Source organism: Manacus vitellinus, unplaced genomic scaffold, assembly GCF_001715985.3.
Source record: "Manacus vitellinus isolate BGI_N305 unplaced genomic scaffold, ASM171598v3 scaffold_1_pilon, whole genome shotgun sequence".
In the NCBI taxonomy this organism is placed as follows: domain Eukaryota; kingdom Metazoa; phylum Chordata; class Aves; order Passeriformes; family Pipridae; genus Manacus; species Manacus vitellinus.
The window spans coordinates 33,424,370-33,449,820 of NW_021939396.1; the positions used below are offsets into that span (position 1 = coordinate 33,424,370).

At 37.5% G+C, this 25,451-nt stretch overlaps 1 protein-coding gene across 3 annotated transcripts in view; it reads right to left on the reverse strand.

The window, feature by feature from the left end:
- The window catches only part of PREX2 (phosphatidylinositol-3,4,5-trisphosphate dependent Rac exchange factor 2), a 167,914-nt gene that overhangs the window by 39,351 nt on the left and 103,112 nt on the right, over positions 1 to 25,451 (reverse strand). For all 3 annotated transcript variants that reach the window (XM_018079559.2, XM_018079551.2, XM_018079566.2), the window contains exons 27-35: positions 24,847 to 25,026; positions 21,952 to 22,046; positions 19,931 to 20,013; positions 19,504 to 19,594; positions 18,010 to 18,138; positions 12,133 to 12,174; positions 9,308 to 9,525; positions 3,917 to 4,019; positions 1,200 to 1,343 (exon numbers count right to left, since the gene is read on the reverse strand). In XM_018079559.2, the coding sequence (XP_017935048.1) occupies positions 1,200 to 1,343; positions 3,917 to 4,019; positions 9,308 to 9,525; positions 12,133 to 12,174; positions 18,010 to 18,138; positions 19,504 to 19,594; positions 19,931 to 20,013; positions 21,952 to 22,046; positions 24,847 to 25,026 (1,085 nt within the window). The remainder of the gene's footprint in view (positions 1 to 1,199; positions 1,344 to 3,916; positions 4,020 to 9,307; positions 9,526 to 12,132; positions 12,175 to 18,009; positions 18,139 to 19,503; positions 19,595 to 19,930; positions 20,014 to 21,951; positions 22,047 to 24,846; positions 25,027 to 25,451) is intronic.

Here is a 25,451-nt window from a genome sequence, read left to right on the forward strand (position 1 = left end):
GAAATTTGATATGGTAAAGAAAGAAGAAACCTTCTATACCACTGAAAATTATTAAGCATATGTAAACACTTGAATGGATCCTTGCCCTTTTCCCTTAGCTTTCTACAAATATGCTTATCCAAAGAAGTAAATATTTTGGGCTTCTGGAAACAGAAAGGGGAAAAAATTTGCAAAATAAATCCTGTAGCACACTGAATCCCCTCCCCAATCTAAAAAAATTAGTATTTCCAGGAATTCAGGAATTCCTGAAACCAAGTTATTTTCTATTCTCTTTCATGTGCCTTTTTGTCTGCCCTACCGAAACATGTCTCCTGCTTAGCGTTCTCTTCGAAAGAAATTCACTGAAGTCTTTATTAGTTTGTTTAAAAATAAGACTTCAGGGATCTTATTTTTAAAAAATAGTGTATTTTAAATTTATAGTAAATTCAGCTATTTCTCCATGTATCTTTCTGTTCACTATTTCCTTTTACATCCTGCTTATCTATCAGAGACCAAGCCCTTCTCGAATCCTTCATTTGTATGCCTGATTTCCACCTATTCCTTATAGACCCTTGAAGCCTTTCACAAGGTAGGGAGTACTTTCAGCTCCCTCTGAAATCAAAGGTGGCTCAAGGCAATCAGCAGCTCACATTCACCATTTCAGTGAGGCAAACTTCACGCTCTTGATGACTGTAATGACACCGTTGCTAATGCAGGCTGCCTCTAATTTATGAATAGTCTGAGCATCAGCACCACCATTCCTTACTTTGTAATGTTTACAGAGCAATAACAACAAATGCCTGAAAGTGTTATTTAACTCTTCATAACATTTTAAAGAGACAGAATTCTCAGGGGATAACAATTTAGTCCTCCAATATGAAGCAATAGAAAAGATTACGGCATCATTTGAAAAGCAAAACACTTTCAAAAGCAAGTTTTGTGGTCTAACTATTGTCCATTGCTGTTGGAATCATATAACAGGCATAAACTTAGAAACCTCTACCCATGCCTCTATTTTTTATTACAAATATCAGCATTTCTTAAATTTACATTTTAATTCAAAGGTCTAAATAAATGCCCACATTAAATGACGTTTAAATATAAGCATTGTGCCCTTAAAGTTACAAAGGATTTAAATCAGAGAAAATAAGTGAGGTTTTAAAGAAAGTTAACTGTTATGTGAAAGAAGCAGGGTGGAGGTGAATTAAAACTCAAGTTACCTTGTGAAAAAAGTACTGGATGGATTTTAAATCCCCCTCCATTCTTCAGCCTTTGGGGAAGCTGTTCAAAATGGTAACTATCAAGGTAGAAGTAAACCTTCAGCGTTTGCCGGCTTCCTTCTGCTTGGTACGTGATTGGTACATCTAAAAATACAGCCAGTGTCACAATTTCATTGAAAGCAATGGCACATCCTTTTACGGAAACTGTTGCACCCAAAATTCACATGGTTAGATAAAAAATTACTGCAGACTCAACTAATATATTCAGTATTTTACATTATACATGGTGTTGCTTTGGTCAATTTTGGCCTAACCATTATAAGGGAGTAGATAAACAGAAAAGCAGTGACCATCATCTTTGACAGACTGTCACTGACAACAAAAATACTCAGCAAATAATGTAGTTGGCAACATTCTACTTGTTTTCCCTGTAAATATGGAGAAACATAGAATGGTTTGGGTTGGTAGGATCTTAAAAGATCATCTAGTTCCAACCCCCTGGGCTGGGCAGGAATACCTTTCACTAGACCAGGTTGCTCAAAGCCCCATCCAGCCTGGCCTTCAACACTTCCAGGGATGGGGGATCCACAACTTCACTGGGCAACCTGTTCCAGTGCCTTACCATCCCCACAGTAAAGAATTTCTTCCTGATAGCTAATCTAAATCTGCCCCCTTCCAGTTTAAAGCCATTCCCCCTTGTCCTATCACAACATACCCTTGCAAAAAGTCCCTCTCCAGCTTTCTTGTAGGACCACTTTAGGTACTGGAAGGTGCTATAAGGTCTCCCCAGAGCCTTCTCCTCTCCAGGCTGAACAGTCCCAGTCCTCTCAGCCTTCCCTCATAGGAGAAGTGCCCCAGCCTGAGGACTGCACATCCATCTCCAGCACACAGTTTGAAACCACTGGAAGGATACCTTTAGCTACATTTCACAGGCCTTCATGAAGTGCATCATGTATAACATCAGTGTGATATACAGCATCAGATTCTCCTCAGATTTGTACGGAATAGAACACAAGCAAATATACAATAGCTATCAGCATATTAATGAAATTATTATTAAAAATCAGGACTCAACTGAGAAAATAAATGTATCGTGGTAGAATAGAAAGCTGTAAGAGAACATCACATGAGATTCTGATCGGCTAAATCTCATAATAAATCAATTGGTGCAGGGTTTGGAGCAACCAGTAGCATCATATTGCAGTTACAGGGATTCCCCAACATACATCATGTGTATTATGACAGATGATTAACATGCAATGAGCATTAGCAAAAGTTTACAAAAATTTCGTATTTAGCTAAATCTCTCAGAGGAAGTCAGTTTAAATCAATTTAATGTTTTTATGTATTTCCCATTTAAGTACTGTTTCCATAGATGTCTCCAAGTTGAAAGCAGTAACAATAAAACACAGTGACTTGCATCAGTATTAACATTACGTAGTTTTTACACTGTACACATACCTAAATGGTAAAGATTCCAAAAGGACATTTTTCACTACTTTTGGTAATAAGACTTTTTTTTTTTTATTGATTATGCAGAAACATAAATGAAAAAAAAAAAAGCCAGTTACTTGTCTTCTGTAACCACAGCCAGGATGACTGTAGTGTCAGCACTTAAACCCAAAGAAAATACAGAATTTATTACAATCCTTGAACACATGGACTTTCCACTTATTTGCATAGACACCTCAGTTGGAAAACGCAGCAATATGAACAGTTCATGACATAGGTATAAGGTTAAATCCCCATCAGGAGGCCCTCCTGTAACATGTTGTTATCTGGTCCAGCAGCGCTTCTTTTTAAAACATTTTCAGACTTACTTGAATTATACCAAAATAACTATGGTCTTATACAGGCTAATTCCTACCTGACTACCATCCCTGTGCTACTGAATTCTTCAGGCCCAAGGCAGCTTTGTGGATGGCTTTGTGTTTTCTGGTTTTGGTTACTGCAGAAGTTCTCTCATGTGTGGTCTCAATCCAGCAAAGGGATTGTTTCAGAATGGCTTGATGTGAAGCAGACATGCTTTCCTCCCTCCCAGGGGAGTCATGAGAAGGGAAAAAATGAGGGCTTTTTGCTCACTAAATAAAGTTCACTGCAGGAAAATATCTACCAGATGAACACAGACTAATAAAGGAATAGCTGAAAATAAGTGAAGGGTATGAACAGCAGACTGCAAAGACAGTTCCTTCCTGGCGAGTTGGGCAAGTTTTGGGAGGAAGGGTTCAGGACCTTGACTGTCTGCAGCAGCAGGTCTCAGAGAAACTTCTTGCCCAATTTAAGGCTATCCTAATAGTGTTTACTATCTCATTTCAAGGAACTCTTCAACGATCTACTTTGATTTTCAGACAATAAAATGAAATGGGGTTCTCCATCTCACGTCAGTTGCATTTCCCTACTAAGACATTCAAGATATTTTTACACGTTTCTTCAATAATAATTGAGTCTTCCAGGGACTTTCCTGGTTCAGTCACATACTCTCAATGGAAAATTCAGTTAAGCAAACAATTTTGCCCCAAGGTTACTGACATTGCCAGATAACGATTCTGCATTTTCACTGATGATAGCTGTATCTCAGGACATCTAGGAATGTTAGGAGAGCTACAGATATATTTATTCTCCATAATTCCAAGTTACATAACATTCCCTGTGGGAGGTGATGTTATATGAACAAAAAATGTTACGAAAACAGCAAAGCCCAGATATTAATTACTCACTCGCAAATAATGGTTCTGGTTCTGATTGTCTGAAGTAAAAAGTAACTTTTTCCAAGTCAAACAATGCAACCAATGTATCTTCTAGCATGGCTTGCTCATCAGCCTAAAAAAGGCAAAAGGAAAATTGAAAAGGTCATTTCAGCCAGATGTTTTCCCCAACAGAAATAACATAAGAGAGCAGGACTTAAATTAACTACAGAATGTTGCGCAACATTTCACTGATGCAGTGTATAATCTATTTAACCCCTAGATAATGTAAATATCTTTGTTTCTATTGGCACTTTCCGTTTTATTACTAGCCAAGATTATAAAAATGAATGTTACCATTTCACATAGTAAATTAATTTGCAATTTATAGCTACCATTACTTCTTGTGGTTTTGTAAAATGCTGGATTATTATATTATTGGGTCAGAACCAACTCAAGCATGTGGGGGGCGTGGGGGAGGGATAGGTCAAATCTCATGGAGGTGAGGTAATGCTGTATCCCACATGCCAGCCCCTGTGAGTGTCCTGGGGCAACCCTGGAGCAGTTGTCAGTCACTGGACCCTTGGAGTCTGCTGGGCAACCCCAGGGCAGCTGCCAGTCAAAGCCAGCCTGGAAACACTTCAAGACACCACACTCCCCGGAGCCCACAATCCAGTCTTAGGTTGGCTGGCACACCAGGAGCACCGCCCCTCACTCTGCCCCAGAGCCACAGAATGGCCAGTGGGCCAGAAGTCCCGCCTGACAGGAGTGGCCACAGGCGGTAAGCACATAAAAACAGCAACACATGGCTCCATTTTCACTTGAGACCTACCATGAGGAAACTGGACTTACACAGGACTCATTGATGGTAGATCTTTTTCTCTTACTCTCTCTCTTTCTTTACTCCTAATTCTTCTCTTAATCATCTTTCTTAATATTTTGGGTAACTTGGTAATAAGTTGGATTTTGCTAAATTTTATGGGTTAGCAACTGCTAAGTCTATGCATTGTGGAATGCTTTGTTTTTGTTGTTTGTTACCCTTTTAAGCTTTTGCCAAGTTCTCTTATTTACTCCCTTATTTTCTAAAGTTATCAGTAAAAGTATCTCCTCAGAAAACTTGTGTAGCATATTCTCCTTGTTCTACCTCAAGGTATTAAAGAAACAAGGGCTCTTCTAAATATTTGGTGGGGGAATTTTTGGAGCCTTGTATATTTTTTAAAGTAAAACTCCTGGTTGAGCTTGTAGCTCCAGAGCTGGGGTCTTACAGGCTTTTAATCAAACCATCTTGTCATTATTCTGTAAGACACCTGACTGTAACACCTTGTCCTGACACAAGGTCTAATTTGTAAAGAAACAGAGGGGAAATGTGAAAACTGAATTCTTCTTTTTAGAAATTTTCTTTAAAAAATACCATAACTTTAGGATTTCACTTATGAACAAAGATAAGAGTTCATTGTGTCCACTCCAAGCACCAATAATTGAACCAGCAGTTCAGAGCAAGTACAGCTCAGGGTGACTTGCACTTTTACCTACAAAACTCTAGGTGCAAGTCAAGTATGTAGATATGCCAATATTCTGATTTGCACCTATGGTTCACTCTGTGTACTCCTGAGCTAAAGAGATAGTTAAAGAGATCCAGGACTTCTCAAGACACTTCACTAAATCTTTAAAAAAGAAAATATGGTTATCTTGACTTAAATGTTCAGAGCAATTACAGCAGAAATCACTAGTCACTTAAAGTAATTCTATTCCTTACACAATGCTCCCCTAGCACTTCAGGTTAGAAAGAGCCAAAAGGGAATCTGAGGCTTGCATTTGTCGTAGGTTTCTGTGGCTGGGTTTGCTTTTTTTTTGGTAGCGGGGGGGGCTACACGGGGTGATTTCTGTTAGAAGCTGCTAGAAGTTCCCCCCTCCCCCCCGTGGAGCCAATGATAGCTGGCTACAGGAGGGATTTCCTGCTGATGGCCGAGGGAGAGCCAATTGTTGCGTCTCTGTGATAACATATTTAAGAAAAAGTTTGTTGCACAGAAGAAATTGGAGCCAGGGGAGTTGCCAACATGGCCCTAGCCCAGGGCAAGTGTGGTGCTGGAGCCGAGCCGGCCCGGGCAGGGGTGGTGGCCACAGCCTGGGGCCCCACAGCAAGCTGGCCCAGGGCAGGCACGGCAATGGAGTTGAGCCGGGACAGGCCGGCCCCGCCGGCGGGCACTGCTCCCTCTCCCATTGTGGCCAAGCCGAGGTGGGCCGGGACGGCCCCACTGCATTGCAGCTGAGCCCATGCGGGATCAAGTGGATGCATGAAGGAGAACTGTAACCCTCGTGGGAGGCCCAGGAGGGAGAGGGGTCCTTCCCAAGATCTGTGACCTGTGGAGAGGAGCCTGTGCTGGAGCAGGTTGTTCCCGGGTAGCACTCAACTCATGGCCCTGTGGGGGACCCACATTGGTGCAACTCATCCGTTAAAGACTGCATCCTATGAAAAACCATCGGGGTGCAGAGATCCCCTGCACCCCATGGAGGAATGACCTTCAGGATGACAGATATGGAAGATCTGCGGCCCCGGGGGGGTGGAACCATGTTGGAGAGGTCCATTAAGGACTGCTTCCTGTGGGAGGGACCCCATGGAACAGGGGAAGGACTCCGAGCTTTGGCCCCCCTGTTGCCAGTGGTGAAGACCATGGTAAAGCAGGCTGTCCCCTTGCAGTCCATGGAAGGGTGACCCACAGGACAGCAGACTTGGAAGACCTGTTGCCCTATGGGTGGACTTCTCTTCCTGCACTGATGCAGGGGGAGGAGGGAGAACATGAAAGGAAGGAGGGGTGGTTGGAAAGTGTGTTTAAGACTGTTTTATTTCTCACTCTTTAGCTCTTATTCTGTTAGTAATAAATTTTAGTACCATGCTCACACGGAGTTTTGTTTTGCCTGTGTGACTTCTCCCAGCTCTTAGTGATTTTAGTGGGTGCCTAGAATATGGCCAGGGTCAACCCACGACAGCATTTTTCCCCCTCGAAGAACTGAAACAGTAAGGAGGCAAAGAATAATAAACTAGCTGCCCCTAAATTGAGAATAAACTATAGTTTACTAAATTAAAAAACAGAAAAAAAATCCCATGATTTTCCCGGATCTGTATAGTGAAATAGCATTCCCCCTTGTACTTATGAAAAAGCAAATCTGCTAGAAATATCTTTTCTCCTGGTTCTATTTAAAAAGTCTATGGACAGAGAGTGATTTTGTCAGCAGAATAGTCTGAAAACCATACAGTGGCACGGGAAATCCTTGCACTACTGCTCATTCTTTATTGAACTCTGGCCATAACGAGTGTAATTTCCTTGTTTAAAATAACACGGATCATTTGTAAGTCAAATAGTGCTGAGAAGGTATTAAAAAATTTGCCTTTAAATTTCCCTTGGTTAAGAAGTGTTAGATAGAAAAGACAGAAGTTTATTTTCAATTTGACAATGCATTCTACTGGTATCTGATTATGTGAAAATAGCTAAGTAGCACACATTTTCACTACAAAGGAAATCACTATGATCTTGAAAGAAAAAATATAAGTATTCAGTGCTGTAAAGACAACAGTTGCTTTGTGGTAAGATGACAACAAAGCACATAGAAAAACATAAGACAGACATCGACTGAATTTACTTTTGAACTCTAAGGATTCCAGCACTGGGACATGTTGATGCTGCATGGTGCCAAAAAGCATCCAAGACTCAAGACATGAGTCTAAGCTCCCTGGTGCTTTCTTCACATATTCCTCATATGGATAAAGAGCTCCTGTTTCTCTGAGGCACTGATTTTATCTGTTTGTAAGTTGCACATGTTGTCCTGATACAGCCTGTCCCATGAAAGCCCACACTGGTACCTCAACTGCCTGTGAGGTAGCTGCTCACACTGGCTCAAGTCAATGCTCTCCAACAGTAGCATAGACTAATACATTATGATTGTGATTTAGAAATGCCTTTATTTTTTTTTTGTCTCTTCTACTTCTTAAGTTTCTCAGGTCACTTGTCAGCAAATCTCCTGCCAAGATAGACAAGGAAGGGAAAGAACACCTTTGATACTAGAAACATCATCTGTTATTTACGTGGAGTTTTATACAGTGTGATGGACCAAATCAGTTATTTTCAGGGAGCAGCCCCAGAGTTTGAGAAGACTGTCATTGAGCAGACTATGCAGACTACTTCATGGTTCTTCCAGTTAGCAGGAACTCATCTAGTGTGAGAAGCATCTTAAATAGCTGAAGAAGCACTTTGGATAACTGAAGATTAAAGGGCTACAAAGCCATGTCCCTTATTTAATTGTTTCTTAAGCCATGGCTCTTTGCCAAGGCTTGTGAAGAAAGAGCCAATTTCCAATTTCACTGATAGGCTACAAGGATTTTCCCTATAACAAGCAAAACAGACCAGCATGTTTAGTCCTTCAGCTACTACAGACCTATAGGTATTTGGGGGGGAAAGGGTGATAAAATTAACTAAATTAGATACTTTATTTATCTTGCATTGTTGCTTATTGCAAAATGAAGTTTTAGTTATCACCTAATACTACATTCACTCCCAGGGAACAGCTATAACAGCAATGGGGAGTCAAGGGTAAACTCCCTATCTGCTAACTCCAAGCAAATGGCTTGGCTTTTTGACTTGGCAATTGACTATGGCTTTTTGGATTTTTAGCTTTTTGTAGATTTTAGAAGTAGCTGTATTATATCCTTTACCCTGTAGCACAGTAGTTTACACATTAACCCAACACTGTTACCCCATTCCATATCACTCTCTCAAAATTCTGTTAGCTTGTTTAGACTTCCCTCAAGGTAGGCCTTCATTCTGTTTAAGAACATCTGCACCCTGGCCTGGACAACAAGATACTGTGCGGGCACAGCAACCTTCAGACCCAGAGCTTTGGAGGAACTCCCAAGGACTGAACGTGCTGTGATGAAGAGGAGGCTGAGGAAGAGGGGATTCCAGAGCCCCATGCCTCAATTTCCAGAGGGGCATGCTGGGGGGGAGGTGCTGGGGGGTGGATAGATCTGGGATTGGATGGGTTAATACCTTAAATTGTGGAACCCCATGGACATGAGGATACATAATATGTATTCCTATGGGCCTCACACCTGGAATTAAAGGACCTACCCTCTTTATCTTATCTTACACACTAAGTTGGCTCGGAGTCCTGTTTTCTGCAGTCTCTTAAGGTAACACAAACATAATACTGTCTTTGTGGAAATCATATTTCCCATATCATAACCAAACATATCCCACATCGGTAATTATCTGAATTGCAACTTTGGTCCAAATAGCAGCTAATTAAGTACCAAGGTAAGCACAAAGAATGCAGAAAATCACATTTATATATCTAAGACTGTTTAACCACATCCCTGGTTCAGTGAATGAACAGGAGCTGTGGCCAAGCATGCCACATGGAGAGTCTTACCAGGTTTGGCGAGAGCAGGGACTGAAAATGAAGGAGAAGACCTGCACTGGCTATCTGTTCCAACCACCTTCTGCTGGCCTCCAGCGTCTCCATTTCATATTCTTTGTTGTTGTCAAACATCTGATTTAAGGCCACCATTAGCTGCTCTGAAAATGCACAGACTGTGGCCACTAGGCTCTGACAGAAGACCATGTCTCGCCTCAGTTGTATCTCGCTATCTGTGATGGGCAGAAGCCAAAAGAGGAAAAGCAAAATGGAGCAGGAGATTAATTAACAGCAAAGGAACTGGGCTGGAATTTTTTTCTTTGGCTAAAAACCATGTCACTTTAATGTCAAGTAAATTACAAGGTTACAGCCTAATGTTATTCCTCGTAAATAGTACTTCACGACCAAATATTTTAATGTGGAAAATGGCAGATTATTTTCTAATTCTAAAATTATATATGAGTGTATTTAAAATCTGGAATTTAAAGTATTTCTTCACAAACAATGTACATTTATCTTGTATATTTTGATGTACATGCTATCAGTTCTAAGTACATGTCACAAGGCAATGGATGTGAGTTAGATCTCTCTGCTGCAATGTGAGAACAAACTGGACACAAAAGCATTTACTTTCCACCAGAAAACAAGGATAGTAAGAAGCTGTGAATATGACTGCATCATCTCCACAGCTATCAGCTGAGGAGGGCAGATGAACACTTTCTGCTATAAAGCCCAGAGTGTTGCTACCAGAACACAAGCTATCCAAATACAATATATATGAATATATACATATGAATATGAATCTATAAAATAAGCACAGAGCAGCATTACATATTCAGGAAGCAGAAGAAATTTACAGTGTCAGGAAAGTTCAGGAGGAAGGTCCCTAGGTAGATGTCTATGGATCATTAGCAGCTGATTTAAATTAGGGACTAGCTAACCTATCAATTTATTCTGGAGGGCACAGGCATTAGATTAGCTAAAGGTCAAAAGAGTTAGAAATGGAAACATATCCTTAATAAAGTACAAAACTGTGGTGATAAATATTCAGTGCTTCCTTCTCTTCTTTCCTGAAGGTCTTCAAGTAATTTTATCATTATGAGCTATTAGGCAAACATCAGTCACAATGGTACAGGTAGACTTAATCTTTCTCAGAGCAAGAGAAGCAGATCAGGTGATACTGAGGTCTTTCCAAAACCTAAAATATTTGCCCTCACTTCTAGAGTCCTCTGCCCCTTTAGGTTTAGCTCCTTTTCCACCTTCTCTATGGACCTGATGAGAATTTAGATGACTGGACAAGTCAGCAGAAATAATTCTGTACTCAAAAAATTACCATTGACTTTAAAAATATATTTTTCTTGGGCTCCAAGTATTTCTCAAACTAATCCCATTCTGTCTGCTTTCCTTTTGAAATCTTATTCATTCTTTTCCTCAACTACTGATAATGGTGAACACTCTTTTACTATCATTTCTATTCCATTTTCCAGCTTTTCAGGACCTTGGGAATGTTTTCCATAAGTGGTCAAATCACTACTATTTCTGCACTGTGACTCAATGCTTTTTGTTTTGATTACTCAAATTAACCTGTCTCTCTCTTTCTCCAGTATCTCAAGTTGTGCAAATCCAATACAGACAGAATTTTCATCTTTAAAAACTCCACATACCTCCAACTTCAAAAATCCCACTGGCTTCTCCATGGTCAAAACTTTTCCAATGTCACACTCAGGGATTTGAGTCCAAAACACATTCTCTCTCCTTGCTTTGCTCAATTTTCTCTCTGTCTAACAGCAGCTGACTTTCGATGCCTTCCTCTGTACTGCCTGCTTCTGAAGCAGCCCTCTTGTGTCTCCAACACCTCATTTCTAAATCTCATTTAATACTACTCGAACGTCATGCATACAAGAGCACTTTGGGCTTTTATTACAAACCTATTTTTAAACAAAATAAACTATAGAATTTACTGACTTATAAACCCATGTAAATAGGGAAAACTGCTTTAAAAACATGAAGTCTAGGTTATTTGCTCAGGTCATTCCTTATTTTACAACACGTGAGGAATTACTAAAAGCTTTTCTAATATTTTGAAGAAATCTGACAACAAAAAAATGCTATATTTCCCTTTATAAAATTGTATGTTGTGCATCATAACAAAAATAATGAAATAATAATGCATTCATCTAGTGATGCAAGATGGTTAAAATAATCAGCTTTTACAGTTAAATTGGACTGCCTACTTCAACACTTATGCACCTACAAACTGTAGAGAAACTTGGGCCATATTATTTTCTAAATACTGATTCACTGACATTTATTTTGCAGACACACATGCCTATTTTGTGTATTTGAAGCTGTGCGCTGTATGGGGTGATGGGAGAATTAATACACAGAATAATCAGAGCCCTTCCAAGAAGGAGGGACTTAAATTTCCTCTAAAATAAGATAAAGAGAAGGTATGGGTTAAAATAGTAAGGTAAGTTTGGAAACAGATGGGAATGAAAAGAAAAATAGCAAATAGGAAAAAGTCCAAAAAAAGAAAGACAGCAGAGGTACTGTGCACAAGCTGAGTGTTTAGTTGTTTCTTTATCTGCCAAGATCCAGAGTAAACAACCAGATAAGGCATTTTGCATTTAAAAAAAAAAGTGCAATGTTTGTTAAAAATGTCTAGAATTGTGTTCTTCGGGAATCATCATTATAAACACAGGGGTAAAATCATTGATTATCAGGTTTTATAATCTCTGACATTTTTCCCCTTTCTCTAAACATAGTATTCTGTCCAAAAGCAAAAATAATCTCAAACTATCCACATTAACTTCCCCTCCTCCAAAAACAAGCAAAATTACCTGTATACTCAAGAAGTGCCAAGAGTATTCGTGCCTTCACCTCTTAAAGAAAAAGAAGAAAATATTTTGAGGTCCTGGGTAAAAGTGTTTTCACAAACATAATAACGCATTTGCAGTTTCTCATTTTACCATCTTAACTCCAACTTCTTGTGTAGGAAATCCTGATTTATACTTACAAAACAGTAATGAATCTCAACTTCTCTTAATTGTATATATAACTTGATAAAAATTGATAATAATCAAAAGCACCAACAATGAGAAAGACACATGAAGAGGTAGCTGCTATCTGAGAGCACATGTGTACCAGCTGGTCAGTGTAAGTCCACATATGAAGAATTTCAGTCTTAAAACTTTGAAAAACAAGACAAGTTTTCATTGATTCCCAGAGTACCCCAATTCTTTCTTCTCCCTCTCTTGTACCCTCTTGTTCTATACTTAAAAAATCTCAAATTATCCTCATTTTAATGTATACTATAGGATCTAGGAAAAATACAACATTATTTTCCTTTTTCTTGGCCTGCAGGGGTTTTTTGCTTCAAAAATTTCACTTAACAATTTATGAAATAAAAAAAATACAATTTAAAAAAAAAAGTCTCAATTTACACTAAATTTTTGAGTTATATCTCTTAACACTTCCCCTCCACCACTTTTTTTTCTTGGAGGGGGCTGCTTCTCGAAGTTTGCAGACTGAAGGAAGTGATTCTTCCACTTTATGTACCAGAGCACAAATTTCATTGTGTTAACCACCACTGCAAGAAAGGCAGATCAAAAAGCTGCCATAAAATTAGAGAGTTTCAAACTTCCAGCACATCAGTTGTCCTACAGGTACTAAGTGCAGGAATACAACACTGTTCACACACTTTCACATCGTTCCAAACTTTCTTTCACACACCCAGTCTTCTCTGCAGTTCTGTTCCAAGTCCTGCTCTGTCAACCAGTGGAACTGCCATTGTGTATATGGACAGTAAGAAAATTTGTCACTGTGTGTTTCCCCCTACTTGAATGTATCTATGAAAAGCCAGAATCTTCGCCAGTGGTGACCAGGCTGGAAAAAGAAGAAAACCTTTCAATCCTGGTCTTTAACCGTGCTGTACACACATTGCAAAATGAAGTGGCAGTGCCCATGCTTCTGAAGTACCAGCCCACAGTATCTCAAATACAAACACCAAATCATTTAAAATTACTGGTTATTCTTGAAATTTGCAAGGTCTTTATCTTTGCCTTAGCCTTAGCCTTCTGTCTTTTGAAAAAAACCCACATAAGTTACAGAGAAAAATAACTTGGCATCTTGGAGCCTGAACATAGTTTAATAACTGAAAATAGAGAAATATAGTTTTTATCTGAATAATGTAGATACACTGAGGATATTAATTGCAGCTTGTTTTACATAAGATTTGCTGGATCTCTGAATTCAAAAGCATTTGAGGTACCTATAAATAATGATTTCCTGCTTATGCGAAAATTACAGAACACTGTAACTCTATCACTGCTGTCAGTCTTGTATGTTTCAAAACATACCTACAGGCAAAAGAGTATTTTTAGGTTATTTGTATAGAGACTTACCTGGGGTTAGAAGTGAACCTTGGACGTCAATCATTTGCTTTTCAACAAATATGGAAGTTCTCACTACTTCTTGCTACGTGTTGTATGGAAAGAAATAACTCCCCACCAATTTCTCTTTAGAGTATGATTTGTAATGCAAGATGCCTTCAGTTTCTTTTATTTTTAAGCATTCTTTTGCACCTTATTTAAAAAACCCACATTATTCTGCTACTTTATCGTTTCCAGGAAACACTAGATTTTAGTTTTGTTTTTCACATCTGAAAATATTTTTAAAATATTTAAAAAATATGATTTAAATTGACATACTTTTTTTTATACCTTCAATGACTGAAAGGCTCCTTCATGCCTCACTACTAATTTAAATTAAAATAGATGTGGACTTTCTCAATTTTATTGTATTTCCTGTTTAAACTTAAAATTACTGTGCTAGAAAAACAACTGCACTTCCTCATGTAGTTACATGACTAGCTGACTAGAAATATAGAGATGCTTTAAAACATCTCTGCTTTTGACCAAAAATCTTACCTTTTTTTCTTTGGGAAAAAGCAACTACAGAAATGTCTCCTTTTCTTTGACCAAGAATCTTACCTTTTTTTTTCTTTGGGAAAAAGCAACTACAAAAATGTTTCCCTTCTTTGTTCTGTTTACACCTTTCTGTTGTTGAGTCCCTCTCTTTCTATCCATCTTGTTCATTTTCCTGGTTCCTACTAGTCATTCCCCAGCTTTTCCTCATGTGCTTTCTGATTCCCATATTACGTATCTGACACAGATACAGAATCATGTACCTACATTATTCTTTCTCTATTCAGTGACTGTTCATTTCCTGCCCTGACTTCTGCTCTCTCCACTAAAATCAAGCACTCCATCTTCAAAGATCTACCTGCACCAACAATGCATCTTTAGTTTTACTGGTTTAACAATTTAGTAGGCCCAGTCACTCCAAGAAATAACTTCATTCTTTTCTTTAGTTACTTATCTCCAGATAAGTCCCCCTAAAATCTGCATGCTATTTCAGAGAACTCTTCAATTCTAACAACTAGATTAGCCTTCTAGGACTGCCTTTTATGGTAATCATAGAAAATTTTTCTTTCTCTAATGATACAGTAGGGCAAATGAAATGAGTCAAAGCAATCTCCATATATATTTTAAGTCTGCTGTCAACAAAGCTTTGGTTGTGTTTTTTTCTGTGTTCTGTTTTTTTTTTTTTTAATTGGAGTAAACCTTCATGGATTTTTTTATTTATTTTTTTTTTAATTTTTCTTCTAATTCCAATACTAATAAAAAGAAAACTGACAGATTAAAGCAATCATCATCAAGGTATTCTGAGTTTTCCCACTTCTTCACATTTTTTTAAAAAAAGTAAATAAAAAGAATCTTAATATCTAGGACTTTAAACATCTCATCTTTGTGGGGCTCCCATGTCTCCTCCTGCTTTAAAGCACTAATCAATTTAACCTAATAGTGCAGTGCAACAGAACAATGAATAAAAAATTACAGTAGCCTCTGATATTTGCATAAAAAGAAAGTATTCATCCTTACTTTAGCATTGATTAGTAATGCTTACATATATTTATAATAACTGGAGGTTTTAATTAAAATTTCCCCCCCCAGGTGAATGAAGTTGTATCTGTGGTCTGCTTTGACCTCTCTTAAACCTGCTAGAAGAGACAAATATATCTGCTTTCCTCAATTATCGAAATATTGCCTCCTACTTATAAACCAACAGGAAGACTCTTCTAAAATCTCAAGATATTATTCAACTTGTTCTCAGAAGCCCAACTAAACAGTCAAATGAGGTGATATCTTCTGGGTTTTTTCTGAATTAGGCAAATATGAGGAGAAATGAGGAGAGGACTCTGTACCACATGTTAGGTTTTCAGCCAGAAATAGCTCAGGGCAGTACTATTGGTTCTCCTAGGTATCCTGACCATCTTTGAATACAATGTAGGATGGCAAGACTGGAAAGGAAAAATTAAGAAATGAAGATATGAAGGGAAAATTTAGCTGTTTAAAACATTTTAACCCTGTTTTGTGCTCATCTGATTTCAGTTAAATCCAGCTGCTGGTTGTGTCTCAAGTTTAATTTATATAAGCCTAAACCTGTCTAAATCATAGCAGTATCCCAAAATTTCCTGAGAGGAATAATTCTGCCCTGAATCTTTTCAACACTGAATTACATATACCTGTCCAAACATGCCTTGGAAACTAAGGCTTGAGAAGCAATTACTGACTTCCATTCCTCTATTTCTTCTTCATTCTATTCGTGTCAGGGAAGTCACAAGAACACAGGCTTTCAGGTATCCATTGTATCACACCCGCTCTTTGGTCCCCAGGAAAATCAAATTTACAATGAAGATGTGGATCATGATTCCCCAGAGTGCTTCTCAGGAAGAGGCATTAGTGATCCCAGTTTGGGACATGGTGGTGGTGGAATAGGAATCAAATTAATGGAAAAAAAACTGTAAGAGACTAGAAAGATGTAAAGACTGATGGTGAATAAACGACCTAAGATTTTACCTGTAAATCCATGTATTTGGGTAAGATGATGGCACAGGAGCCACTTGTAAATCTCCGACAAAGGCTCAGATGCCATAGACAGAAAGGGAGAGCCAACAATATTTAAAACTGGCAGACATCTTTTGATACACATTGAGGAGAGAAGGTAAGGCAGAGTGTGTGATGCTCTTGAACGGCACAAGAATAATGCCTTTTACTATTTAGCTCTCTGAACCAAGCACTATTCATAAGCATGTCAGCTGCAATAGTTAGTTACTGTAATTTATTAAGAGAAACAATGTTTCATCCTTATTTGTAAAACACTAGAAAATGCAAACAGTTTTATTGTTCTGTAAACATCAAGATTTTTCTGATAAATAGGACTATTACATTATAGTAGTATACAAAAAAAAAAAAATTGTATCATAGAGAAGCAGCAAGTCATTTGGACCTTGCTGAACTCTCCCACAAAATTTTGTGTAGATTTAACCCCAAATTTATTTGAATAATCTCAGCTCAATACTGAGGGTATATGACCAATGTTAAAATGGGTTAGGTCTACTAATTTTATTTATGGGTAAACAAGTTATGTGAAAATGGTCTGGTAAGCTAAGCTTCAGAAAGGGTGCAAGGAAGGACTGTTGAAGACACATTTCCATTCCTCCTCAACTGTGAAAGAAATTCTGATTAATACTTGAATATAATTTGGCTTAGGATGAAGACAGGCCTCTAGAAAAAAAGGATTAAAAAATATTTATTGAAGTATTCACTCAGTGATAGCTAACATTAAACTAAAAGAAGTATTCCTAGTATCAGATCAACCCATGTGATTGACTCCAGAAAGAGGAGATATTTATGACACTGTTTTTTCCAGTTTTCTAACACAAGGTCTGAAAATATGATTGTATCTGAAATCAGAAATACCAAAAGTCAGAGAGGGAGGAGTTTGTTTGGTTTGGCTGGTTGGTTTTAGAAAGTTTATCTTAATAAAACTTATCACCAAGTTCTTTTCCAGTGATCTGGTATTTAACAGTTTTTTTATGGGACACCATGGAAATTAGCCCACAAAACAGAAGAAGCTAAACACACACAAATAATTTCAAGCTAGACCCGACATAAGTTTTTGTTACCACACAGACTCCTAGTGCAAGGGTTTGTATCAAAATAATTTTGTTCATTTTTCTGTTTCTTTAGCAAACAGCACAGGAAATAAAGCAGAAACTACAGGCAAGATATTCTGGAGAGGAAGTCCCAGTTGTTTTCTTATGAAGACAGGGGAGAAAGCAGAAAACCTCAGTTCACATTGTCACTTGATGGTGAAGAGGAGCAGAGTACTTGGTGGTAAAGAGGAGGAGTAGTTGGTAACTTCTAGACAGTAGTGGGAGGGAGGAGGAGTGATAGCATCAGTTGGGATGGATTAAGTGAAGACCGTGGCTTTATGGCAAAAGTGGGAGCATGACTTTAGAGGGATAATGACAGAGGGATAATGTCTCTGTCCAGACAAAGACAGAGAAGACCAAGACATAGGACAAAAGCTGTCCTGCAGAGTTTTCATCTTTCCATTTAGACAGTGGAAAATCGAGTTTAATTTCAAGAAAAGCTTCAATTTGGGGTCTACAGGGTAAGCACAAGACAGCTGAGATAAACTCCGCTAACCTTGTCATTAAGAATGCAAAGAAGTCCTGTAGTCTACACCGGGTTCAGCAAATCTTGCCTAGCAGCATCATGAAGCAGTTGTATCTCTTCCCTTTCTTTCCCCTCCCTTGGCTCTGTATCATTAATCCAGTGCTTATTTATGATCATGTTGTTCTTACTAACCTTCAACAAATTTTCTGATATTCTGGGCAAGACTCCGGACGCTGCTGGGAAGGTTCCAAGGGTCTTGCTTGATGTGGAGTCGTAGCCTCTTTGGACAGTTAAGCTTTGGTTCCATTTCCTGCTGAAACTCTAAGCAAGGATAAAAATAGTATTTTTCTGCTTAAATGTCCTGAGAAAGCCACAATAAGACATTATTTCTTCCCAAATGTTTTCCCTGCTCAAGGAGTTGTCAACTTATTTAACTCTAGTTAAAGCTATGGTGATGGGTCTAACATCTAAGCTCTCTACTTAATCCAAGGAGAGAACGAACAGCATCCCCAAACATGATTCTTTCTGAACCAGATACATAACACAGAAGGTACATGTTTCCTTGGAGTAAGTGGGACCCTGGAACTTTTAGAGGCAAAATTACTTCAATCAGAAAATTAAATTTAAACCAAAATTACTTATTGCTAGTCTATCTTTCAAATAATTGAAGTGCTTCTTGTACAGTTCATGAGGATGATGCAGATTAAGAATAACATATCTGATGTGTCTATATATTGTGTCTAACTCTACATTTATTATGCCACATTTTGTTGTGCGACCCTGCTCTAGGTTCATCTCCATTATCTTAGTCCCAAAATTGGAAACAACAAAAAAACCCCCAAAACCCCCCAAAATGATTGGGATACAGTAATTATGCACTGTTGATTTCAGTGAGATCTTGATACACTCTGTACTACCTTCTTACTACACTCTGGCCATCTAAAATCAGTTTTCTTTGCCAACAGACATGTAGGATCAATAAAACTTCTTATACATATTAATACAACTTTCAGTTTCCTGCTGAACCTTTTTCTTTTTTTTTTTAAACTCAGTTCACCAAAAGAAGTCCTTTGTATTTTTCATCACAATCTTATGACTACCACTAGATACCTATTTATACACTTAGACTTGGGCAACTATGCAAGAAGTGTTAGTAGATTATCTGAATTTACCTACAGGATATTTTTTTAAGCAACCAGTGATACTTACATAAGCATATATTTGGTATAAATACTTCTGTGACTATAAATTTACACTCACAAATTATTTATAAATCAGCTTCAAAAATAATATAACTACAAAAAAAAATAAAAATCTGGCATTAGTAATAAAACAGATCAGGAATGGCTTCAGTAGTTGAGGCAAAACTGTAATAAAAACACTTGCAATATAAAAAACCTACTTCTTGCTGCAAAAACCTCAGCAATGCTAGTCAGTTCAGAGTCTACAATTCAGTTGACTTTCCAACAAACCTGAAATCCTTTCATACATTGTGCAATAGAAGTGTAAGAAGCCAGTTTTCAACTAAGAATTAAGATCTAATTGACATGAATTTCGACAATTTTTGCAGAATACACCAAGATCAAGCAAAATCAGTTCTTTAACAACCAGCTTAAGGAGTGGATAGCCATATCCATGCCCTCTTTAAGCTGCCTTTTCATTCTGATAGCTAGAATTAAGTGTTACCTTGGAGGCCTCGACCTGGTGTAAAGTATTTTGTCTGTTCAAAGGCCCTCATCACAGCTGGTCCTTTCAGAAGACTTACAATTGAATCAACCTGTTGGGATCAAGGTTCTGTGAGAAAGATGTATTTTACAGCAACAGTCAGAAATTCTTTCTTTAAGAAATATGACTACAGACAAGCAACTTTGGATTCTTTCTTACCTAATGGGTCTAGTTAAGGTAACAAGCTAGGGAATGTTAGACTAAATTTAAGGACCTGTTTAAATTGCAGGTTTGGACTATTTACAGAAAACTGAAGGAAAATGAGTAAATACATACCATCCCAGTAAACAGTGGAAAGCAAAAGTAAAAAGAAAAAGAAGTATTTTCGAAAGACATCTTAGCTCAAACACAGACATTAGTATCAAAGCCAAGGAAAATAATCACATACTTGACCAAAAAGATGCTCCAAGCAGCTATGGAGCTTGTCCTGTTTATCATGGGAGATTCGAACACTTATGGGAAGCTCATCGCCTGAAAAATATTTTAAAATGAAAAACTGTTCAGAAGTTACAGAATGTTTTACCAAAGCTTTGAATCTTAGATAATTTGCTTTGCACACAGACTGATGTCTTTCAGGATTATAGTAACTGTACTCCCTACATACTTTGCATTTACTAGTCACTCAATAATACAGAAATAGCTCTTAAAGAAAGGACCCTATTAAAAGCGCAAGTGGTCAAGGTCCTGGAAAACCTGCTCTGCATGAGCCTGCTTGAGGAGGGGACTGGACTGGATGATCCCTAAAGGTCCCTTCAAACCTCAACCATCCTGTGACCAGAACACACGATTCTTCTATGCTGGAGAACATACTAAACATCTAAGTAGTGTAAATCTAATGTAGCAAACCACAAAGTCACTGAAATGCATTCACCATAAAGTTTCCAGAGGGACTCCACAGACAATTCACTGTCTTAATGATCTTACTAATTAAATGGTTATGAGAATTCAGTAATTCAACAAGAATACAACATCCATATCCTGTATTTCATATAAGTTTTTAGTAGTACATACCACATAATTTCCTAAGAGAGTGCAAAGGAGAAAGACTCTCTTAGGTCATTGTATTGGCACTCGCTCTCTCTCAGACAGCAAGTGATGCAAGCCAAACTCTTTCAAAAACTGTGAGAAACTGAGCTTAAAACTGGTTTTCCTACTTGATGGTACAGTGACATATAAGAAGTAGCCACTTGATAATTTATAATCCAAATATATTCATGGTCAATCTAGTCACATCATTCTTATGTCAGTGAAACACTCATACAGCATTACTTTTTCTTTTTCAGCTCCTTTAGTTTCCCTTACAGTCAGCAGTTATACCCCTTGACAGGATTTTAATTGCATCAGATGGAGCATGGTGCCCAAGAGCACTGATCTGGAGTTAGCCAGGTTGGCTTTGGAACTAGGAGAAAATTAAGTCATCCAAAGAGTGAGAGTTTCACTGAGCAGCAGTATTTATCATCTTGAACACCGTACTGTGTTTGGCTAGCACAGATATATTATTTTAGGCACCTCAGTTGGTACTACAGTTTGATGCTGCACAGACAGATATCAGCTCATTTACATCTTAAGCTGAAGATCCAGATCCTGGGTCTTCTCTTTTATAAACAGTTCTCTATGTCCTTCATCCTTTCCTCTGTATTTGCTCAGCTCTGTAAGAGCCTTATTCACATTATTCTGCATTATTCACAAGCTATTTCAGATACCTTACATAATGTCTTAATACTTTTCTGTCCCAACTGAAAATTCTTCTCCTGGTACAACCAGCAATAAAAACTTGCCTTCTCTATGGCCAAATCTCACTGGTGGCTCATATTCAACTAATACGCCCAGTTCTTTCTTTTCCTAAGTCATTCTCAAATGATAAACTCCCAGCTTAGAGCAAATATTTTTTTATTATTACTCCCTGAGTATATGACCTTGTACTCCAAGCAGTTAAATCTCATCTCATTCCTATTAGCAGCTGCATTTATTTAAATTCAATTTGTCACGGCATAAACAAGAATGTGCTTCTATGTGGTCTCACATTCCTTCCTACAAACATACACAGCCATATCCTGCCCTCTGGGTGCTGACACAGGCTGGGAGAGCATTCCACGCTCACCTAAAATGCTCCTTGCTCTGTGCAACATAATGCACTGTCAAGGTCAAGACATGAAAGACTTTAAAAGCAGTGCCTCCAAGAGCTCTTCTAATAGAGTCGATTCACAGAGACACTGGTATGTTGCATCTCTCTCACAGAAGGACTCTTAAGTGCAGCACTAGCTAGGCAGAAGCAAGATTATGCACTTCTATTATGAAGGAGGATGCAATTTTTAAAACTAAAACAATAAAACTGCCATGCAAATTAAAGTAATGAAATTGAATAAAAGCAACAGATGACAGATTCATAGCTGACTTTTCTAAACATACCTGAATCCATTTCATCACTGTGAAAATAAGAACTGCACTGACTGCTACAAATGCTGGTGAAAGAGGCAATGGAGTTCCTATTGCTGTTGCAATCGCTTGAAAATAAAACACAAAACAAAAAAAGAAATAAAGTTATGTTCTTTAACAGACTCCGTAACAAAGTTATGGAATTTTTTTCCTTTTTCCTCTCTTAAATTTAATGAAGAGGCGATCTGTGTAATTCTTCATACACAATAAAGATCCCTGTGCTTAGGTTATCATTTAATTTGCAATCCTAGTAGGACTGAGAAGTTTCCCAAAATAGATGCTTCGATTGTCTCCCTTCACCTTGCATATGAACAGTTACTTGCAAAATGGTAATATACACTTTCAATGCAAAACAACTAACTTTTATTACACAAATTGCAGTTATTGAAACTGTGGCCTAAAATGTTTTAGTGACTCTACATTTACTCCTGGTCCACAGCTAATAAAAATGTCAAGACTTTACAACTTGCAAAATAGTGTCCCATAATGGGTTTATAAGAGATTTGATCCATTTGAGTAGCCCCAAAACTCAAATTACAAACTATTTTTCTTGCCAGCCAAAAGATAGTTTATGATCCCATTTTTTCCAGCTGTTCATTTTTTTTAGAAATGTATAGACATTTATATCTGTGGTTTCAGTTAAAACTTCTATGCACACAATATGTCACCCATATTGGTCTAGTAAGGAGATTTTGGAATTAAAATTTGTGGGTTTTTTCTTCTCTTTTCTCTCAAAATAAATTGTTGTGCATAGAAAATACATGGAGAATATACCTACTTCGGCAGCAAAACAAGAGTAAGACATACACTTTTGTACTAAAAATCCTATGAAGATAAATCTGAATTCACAGTCTTCAGAGTTACTTAGCCACATGGAGATCATTTACTTTCAGTGCAGGAAATGCATAAATAATCATCCAGAAGAGAGAGTCTTAAAAACCCAAATGAATATAAGATAATGTAGAAGTGTACCTAAGGGATGTTTATATGTAATGATCTGGCTTTTGTTTTATGAATTGAATGTACCCACTCACCAAGATATACTTGTATATGAAGTATCCATACTTCATATACTGTTGCAGTTATACATGTACCCATGTGCTCCCTCTTTGTTTTCTTTATTTTTGTAGATACAGAGGTAACCTTTTACTAATTTAGGCATACGGATTTACATTTCCTGGCTAAGGTATACGTTTTGGACCTGAAATCAACACGGTAAGGGAATGGGATAAACTTTTAAATGAAGCAATATGATATAATTACTATCATAACCATTAAGCAGATGAAAAGACATCAGTAACAACATGTTCCTAATAGAGGGTGAACAGTCCCAAGGAGTATTAGAAATTTCTGGCTGGATATTAAGAAATGTTTTCTAACTAACTCTATTCACTTAGTAAAGTCTCCAAAGGGAAGATGAAGGTTAATTAAAACTGGATTGTGCAGAGCATGAGAAAATAAAACACAGGAAAATGAAAAACAGATTAGATGTATTTGCTGTATCATTCTGCATGTTTATTATGGTGTATTATAAGGTTTAGAAGGAGACAAAATAAGAGCATTCTAATAGCTGAAATTAGCCTAACATTTCTAATAATAACCACTGTGGCATTATGGGATCTGGAGATTTTAAGTATTGACTATTAAAATTATTTAAGCAAAGAAACAAAACAGCCTAATCTCACTCCAACGCTTGTCCTAAATGCACAAATTTTATGATTATTCTGCATATGGAATCATAGATTTTATTATTCCTAAACAGTCAGAATGGTCTATAAATTACTGGAATCAGAATAAAGAAAATATTTTGAACAAAGAGACACTCATAGCCTGGGGCACACCGTCTTTCTCCTTATACAAGTCTTGTGCCACCCAGGAAACCTCCTAACAGGAGCAAGAATACACCACTGGAGCAGCTCCTCCTTAGTCAGTTTGACACATCACAGACATGCAGAAAACCCTAAATGGGCTTCTGCTGAAACAGCACTTTTCTTGTGTGTAAGAAAAAGACTGATCTGTGCAAATTATCTCTACATTTATTTCTGTTCAAAATTATGTGTATATTTCTGTTTCTACTCTGACAAAGAATTCCTATCTACCAGGCTGCAGTAATCAAGTATCAGCTTATGAAACACATCTCAGCAACGCACAGTTCTGTAGAAAAATTATGACCCTACTGAGATTCTACTTTCTGAGAATAATAATGAACTATGATAATGAACAAATAATAAACTCTTATTTTACTTGCAGTTAAAAGTTTTAATTTAGATTTTAGATCATGTAGCTAACCAGTTCCCTCGAAAAAACAGAATATAATCTATGTAAGAACCACACTTGCTATAATTACTCTTTCCTTTTCAAAATTCTTTGTATTTTCATTCATTACTCTTTCCTTTTCAAAATTCTTTGTATTTTCATTCACAGTAAAAGTGATGCATTCTGAATTCTAGAGGTGAGTTGATGCTATAATATTTAGAGTGAAAGAAGGTGAGGAATATATGCTGAAAAACAGAATATTTTTTTCTTTAGATCAGGAAGAGTGGCAGCTCTGTCATCTTGCTTTCCATGGCAGTTATTTAAACTGTTGTTGGACATAATAACACAAGTTATTTCTGTTTTTTATAAGACTGGTAACCTAAAGTGAAGCTTTATACCTCCCACTGCGATATTCTAAAAAGGTTTGGGATGCTAAGATCTAATAATTAATCTGTACACATAAAAGTTTAGTTTCCACATCTTGAGGCTAGTTATTTCTCTGTTAGAAAAGTCAGAATCATTATATTCTGATAGTCTTCACAAACTCTCTATAGTATATAAACCTCCAGGTTTGATTCAGTTGACAAATAAAAATATTATTAGTAAAGTTACCTGTAAGAATCCCTGTTACTGATGGTATCATGACCAGAATCTTCCTGTTCATCACCTGTCACACTGAAACAGACTTTTTTTCCGTTCCTTTCACCCTTTTCATTATCACTGTCTGCTGGTATTAAGGGCTCAGGCGTTTTACGTTCTGATTTGGGAGAATATGTTATCGAAGAAAGAAGGCTGTGAAACAAACAAACAAAAAAAGATAAATTCATGTTTTTCAAAAGTGAGCTAGCAACAGGACAAAATTTCTCATCATCCTCCAACTACTAGGCTATAATATGTGAAGGGAACATCTTAATTCAGTCTGTATCTATTTGAAACAAGGGAAAGAAGTGACAGATTCTGTTGCTAAAAAGTCTAACAGTGAAACCCATTAGGTCTACTAAATATTCAATTGTCTATGAAGGTAATGATTCCAATTGGGGAAGAAATAAAGCACAGTTTTGGACACTTAGGGTCAAAGTTTATATTAGCATAACTATTTCTAGACATGAATTATGTACTTCCCAGCACAAATTAAGAAAACAAACCAATGAAACTGTATACGAAAAACATATTTTTTCTCATTACTGCTGCACTAGACACGCCAGTTTGCATCACAA